At 33.9% G+C, this 5,514-nt stretch overlaps 1 protein-coding gene across 1 annotated transcript; it reads left to right on the forward strand.

The window, feature by feature from the left end:
- Positions 1-1,042: 1,042 nt before the first annotated feature.
- Positions 1,043-3,998, forward strand: LOC109340838 (histone deacetylase complex subunit SAP18). Its single transcript, XM_019578587.1, has 6 exons — positions 1,043-1,271; positions 1,362-1,394; positions 1,496-1,606; positions 2,370-2,465; positions 3,563-3,634; positions 3,707-3,998. Exons 1-6 carry the CDS (start codon positions 1,119-1,121, stop codon positions 3,737-3,739), a joined length of 498 nt encoding a protein of 165 aa, XP_019434132.1. The 5' UTR covers positions 1,043-1,118; the 3' UTR covers positions 3,740-3,998.
- The last annotated feature ends 1,516 nt before the right edge of the window (positions 3,999-5,514 follow it).

Raw genomic sequence — 5,514 nt, forward strand, 5'->3', positions numbered from 1 at the left:
ATATATAATGATTTTTATATAGATAAGGCTCTGCGGTGGAGTTAAAGGAGAAGACATAAAGAACGTGAGAAAGAGGAAAAGAATAGATAATCTGCGATAGAACCTTCCCCCTTTTCTTGCTTTTCTACATGGATATCTCTCTGGTTTTGTATTTTTTGGATGATGTGATGCTTGAGGTGTTAAAGGTTTTTGGATTTGTTGTTGGATGAGATATTGAGATACTGTGTATAATCAGGATTGTTGAATGATTAGTATTTGTGAATGTAGGATTTGGTGTTAGAGATGGATGATGAAAAAGGTTTTTGGGAGAGAAGGTGGGTGCTCGTGGTGTATGGGTGGTTTCAGATTGAGGAACCATGTGAGTAGTTTGTGATACCCTAAAAATGACATTTTTTGATAAAATACAACTAAAAATATATGCATTATTTATTTGTCTTTTTTGGTGAATATAATTGGTGGACCAGACAAAAATTGGTATTCACAGTAAATAATGTAAGACTTACTTTCTAATACAGGCATCCGACATGTACTTTTTAAATGAACTATGGAGTTATGGTGGACCCATAAAGATGGTTGGTGTAGCATGAAAGATAGTATATGATAGACTATGTATTTAAATCATTTATCACATTATGAGGTAAAGAATGTGAGATTTACTTTCCAATAAATCCTAGCAACATATACTTTTTAAAGGAAATATGGAGTCATGATGGATCCATAAAGATGGTTGGTGTAAGCATGGAAGATAGTATATGATGAAGTAATTTAAAAATATACTAAGTGAGTGAGGTCATGTATAAATTATTTTCATCATATGTTGTCTTACATAATGTTTAGTTTACCAATTAAGGAAAGGAAAGTTAAGTTAACACAAGAAAATGAGTAGAAAATGTGATGACTTTTTAGTTATTTGGTATGGTAGAAAATGAAGATAAAAATTGTGTTATGAATGTAATCACAATGAGCCAACGTTTATATTTTAGTACTAGAAGGCCCAAACAGAATGGGAAGGAGGCCCAAATCGAAAGAAACTATCCACAATCATTTCACTCTTTTCTCTGGTCTGCAAAGAAAAGGGGTTGAGGAAGAACTTTCCACACTATCGCAGATCAGCGAAAATGAGCGAATCAGCTGCTAATAATAAGAGACAAGGCGGCGGCGGTGGAGGAGGCGGTGGTGGTAGACCATTTCCTCCACCACAAAGAGGCCACCCCGGTCCTCCTCCTTATACACCTTCTCGCCCTCGCATCGAACCCGTCGATCGCGAAAAGGTAACTAACTACCCTTACTCATACCTCTCATTTTTATTTATATATTCTTTCATATTACATTAACTGAATAATACTCTTTTTCATTTCTAGACTTGTCCGTTATTGCTACGAGTTTTCACTAAGGTACTACCTTATCTTTTATAAATGACCTAGATTATAAGATTTCTTGTTTATTCGTATATTTAGATATTGGAAATTTAGTTGTGTGTGTGATGTTGTTGCAGAGTGGTAGTCATCATAGCATGGAAGATTTTGCAGTGAGAGGGAAGGAGCCTAAGGATGAGGTTCAAATTTATACATGGAAAGATGCTACTCTTAGAGAGTTAACTGATCTTGTATGTACTTACTCTTTACCATTCCATCATTTCTTTGTAACATAGGGTAATCCTTGACACGACAGTAATGTTGATTACCCTGTCATTTCAAATCTCGGAAACAGCCTCTTGGCTTGCTATGTTAAAGTTGCATACATCTATCCTACTTAGATCCCATAGGTGGAGTCTCGGACCACCTTTTTCGATTTCTTTATAATATGTTTGTTGAATATGTGACATGAGTAAGCACACATAATTTTTTCAATGAATGGATAGCAGTATGAGTGATGGTTTTGGGATCTGTTTGTTGATTCTCCCAAATTGAGAACTTGAAAGAAGCTGATTTTTAACCTTTTTTCTTTCTTTGTCTTAATGTTATTAGTAAAGCCTAAACCAAGCAGTAACATCGGCTTGCTTGTTTGTGCAGTTAACATCGGGAGGATGGAATTAGGGTTCAGTTTAACTTGGGAATATTGTCAATAAAAAATAACATTGTTTACTCGTGGTTCTTTTTTTTTGAGAGAGTAACATTGTTTACCAGCTTACAAGAAAGTGATTTGACTGCTAGTATTAAGGCTTTAGATTTAGCTGGTTTAGCGTTTTGTTGGTTATGCTTTTGCAATGGCCTGCTAAGCTGAAGCCACTTCATTTTGTCCCTTATAATTGTCTCTTCTTGATTCACACAACTCATATTCTGTTATCTCCAATTTTGTTTAAAAGGTGATACTGTTTTTCAAATTTTCTTGATATGCCTGGTTTGTGGTTGACTGTGTGATTTGTACAGGTCAAAGAAGTGGCTCCAAATGCTAGAAGAAGAAATGCGAAGCTCTCATTTGCTTTTGTGTTTCCTGATAAAAATGGTCGTTTCAAAGTTCAAGAGGTAATTTTGCCGTGCTTCTTTCGTATCACTTTAACTTCATAGTCTTGGTTTTTTTTTCCTCTTTTGATACATATTCTATGACTTCACCTGTAATTTTTCACATGATGTGTTTAGCTGACAATAATGATTTTATGTGGACATGTAAAAGTTGAACTTCTGACCTGCATTAATACTGGGCCCTTCTGATGTCCATTGCATGCATATGTCATACCCTAGATTCTAAAACTTTACCAGTTTTCATTATGTGTGCAACATAGCATAAGTAAAATGTATCATAGCTATAAAAATGCTTAATATATCATTTCGATATTCATGAATCGAGCTGTTTATTTTCATTTCCCGAATTTCACGTATTTAGTTTAAAAAATCAGTAAATAAAACAAACATGCGTAAGTTGCAGTGGCTGTGCTGAATCATTTTGTCTAGGAAACTCATTTAAATATGCTAAAAATGAGACACCAGAAATTTGAGAACTTCATTCTTTGCTAGAAATTGCTGAAGGTGAGACACCAGAAAGAGCTTATTTGCCTTTTGTTGCCTTAGGAGTTAGGAGTACCATTCTGGTTCAAGTAGGCATGCCATGCCATTAACACGTTTATCAATAACTCATAACAGTAAAAGACCTCTAAAAGCAGAGTCATCCCACTTGCTAATTGAGATGGTTAAGGGAATAATTATGCAACACAGGCAAATATTTACTTTTCCCCATAACACAGGTGCTTTTTCTTTACTAAGTTCTTAAAATTTATCTTATCTGCTTACTCGGGTAGGTTCAATATCCTTGCTTCCTACTTCCTAGTTCAGCACCTCTCACATCAATGACTTAAAACACAGTAATGCCTTCTGGGTGCCTGTTGCCTTATCCTTGTGGAAATACATTATATATATATATACTAGTTTGAAGTCAATCCTAATTTTTTGGTTAAAGTTTTTTTCCAATACGAAGAGATTTCCATGTTTTCTTCAAGTCCATTCAGTTTCACCCCTTATGATTTATTCTTGTGAGTTGTGACTAGTTGTTGTGATTAAGTGTCATAGCTTTCATATTAAATCAATCTCTCATGTCCTGTCTCTGATACTTGATTGCTTCATAAAAGGTGGGGAAGACATTATCTCATATAAATGGAAGATTAGATGATGCAAAAGCTTTAGGTGAACTTGGTTTCGAGGTAAAGTATTTCTTCTTGCTGTTATGCTTTGATCATTCCACAAATTCTGTTTCTAACTTTGTTTTTGTGCAGATTGGTGATTACTTGGATGTGGCTATTCTGTAGGTGGATATGAATGACATCTCTAGATTTGTTATGTGCTTTGAGCTGCTTCTGTGTGAAGGCCTTGAAACACTTGGTCTATTTCGTAGTTAAAAAAACTTAGAATTTTTAGTTGGTTAATGTCACAAGATCTAAGAAAGCATTGGCTTTGTCTAATGTGATATGGATTCAGACAGAAAGCAAAGTTAATGTGTGCAAGATTTATTTGAATGATCCAGTGGCAATGTGTATGGAAAAAATTCATTGTGAGTTTATTTTTCTACCTATCTATCGGTTGATGTATGAAATGGAAGTCCTATGCGACTTTATATGAACTTGTGTGTCAGATTTAAATACTACATCACCATTTTGCATCATCTGACATCATGGTTACTCTCATCTGTGTGTAAGGATGTCCTTATAAAGATGAAATACATGATAATTGTTATGCATAATAAAGAGTAAATTGGAATACTTGAAATCTTGAGCACATATTTTTTTTAAAGTTACTGGACTTATTAAGCTATTCCCTTTTTATAACATTTCAAATCCAAAACATGTTTCCAAATACTTACTCATATGGATAAGTTAAAAATTTCTATTTTGTACATTATCAAACTTACATTGATATACGATTACAATTACTTGTTGAAGAAGTCACACGAGGTTAGAATTATTTCCTAAATTTGGACATTCCAGAAAATACACAATAGAGGCAAATTGTTGTTTTGGCATGTATATTGAAGAGTAAAATGTTATTTTATTATATCTATAGAATAAAAATGTCATATCATTCTATTTTTCACATTTTTTATGTACTTGCTTTTTGGAAAGAATCCTAACTCTTACTTGTTATATCCTTGTTGAGAGCAAGAAATTAGTGGCCATCCATTTGAATTTAGATATTTCAGAGATTGAAGTAAGTAATTAGTCAATGACTAGAATACCAGAATGCCAGAATGCCAGAACTAACCCACAAGTTTGTAACTTGTCGCTGTATTGTGGTTAATGGTCATCATCCAACATACTCAATTCACAAGATCATAAATAACCACTATGCGTTATGTTACATGTTTGTAAATATTTTTGGGATTAATGGGTGGTGGTTAATGGCTGATACACAGATGAGGTTTTTGTGTTTTTTAAGAAATACTTGACCTTAGTGACACACACGTATATATATGTATATATATATATATATATTTATTGTACAAAACTAAGGTACATGAGATTGGTCATGTATGTGTACAATGGAAAAAGTACTTGAATTTTCTGCAACAAAAAGGAGTGAGTAAATGTTATTGAGGAAGGGTTAATTCCCTTTTCCTTTATGTTAAATGATAGGCAGACCCAAGTGAAGGAAGCTGTGAAAAGAAGCAGCCCAAATGAAGCAAGGAAAGGAAACAATTGACTCCAAAGGCTCAATCGCATGAAGAGTCAGCCTAAATGGATGACACAATGCTAAAAGTTATATTGGAAATGACACATTCAAAGACAAGGGAGTTGAACAATGAACTATTTTGTCACCTTCTTTTTGTGATTTGAATTAGTTGAAAGTTGGTGGTTATTTTTGCTTATAGACATGTCACTATTGTTTTATCCTCTTATCTTTTGGATAAAAAATTAATCTTTTTCAAGTTTGTGGTTGCCCATGTCAACAAATGCCGCTCTCAGTAATTTGGGATGTAGTGGGGCCTTACATCAGTTGGTACATGTTATGTTGTTTTTGTTAGAAGTTAAATTTGTATTTCTCTATAATTAGAAGACATGGTTAACATGAGAATAGAATTGTAAGGTGT

Source organism: Lupinus angustifolius, unplaced genomic scaffold (genome assembly GCF_001865875.1).
Source record: "Lupinus angustifolius cultivar Tanjil unplaced genomic scaffold, LupAngTanjil_v1.0 Scaffold_267_3, whole genome shotgun sequence".
Lineage (NCBI taxonomy): Eukaryota > Viridiplantae > Streptophyta > Magnoliopsida > Fabales > Fabaceae > Lupinus > Lupinus angustifolius.

Excerpts from the sequence above, each read along its gene's own strand:
- LOC109340838 (XM_019578587.1), top strand. The coding sequence starts at position 1,119 with ATGAGCGAATCAGCTGCTAATAATAAGAGACAAGGCGGCGGCGGTGGA. Across the intron at positions 1,272-1,361 it reads AACCCGTCGATCGCGAAAAG|ACTTGTCCGTTATTGCTACG; the intron begins GTAACTAACTAC and ends TTTCATTTCTAG. Across the intron at positions 2,466-3,562 it reads GTCGTTTCAAAGTTCAAGAG|GTGGGGAAGACATTATCTCA; the intron begins GTAATTTTGCCG and ends GCTTCATAAAAG.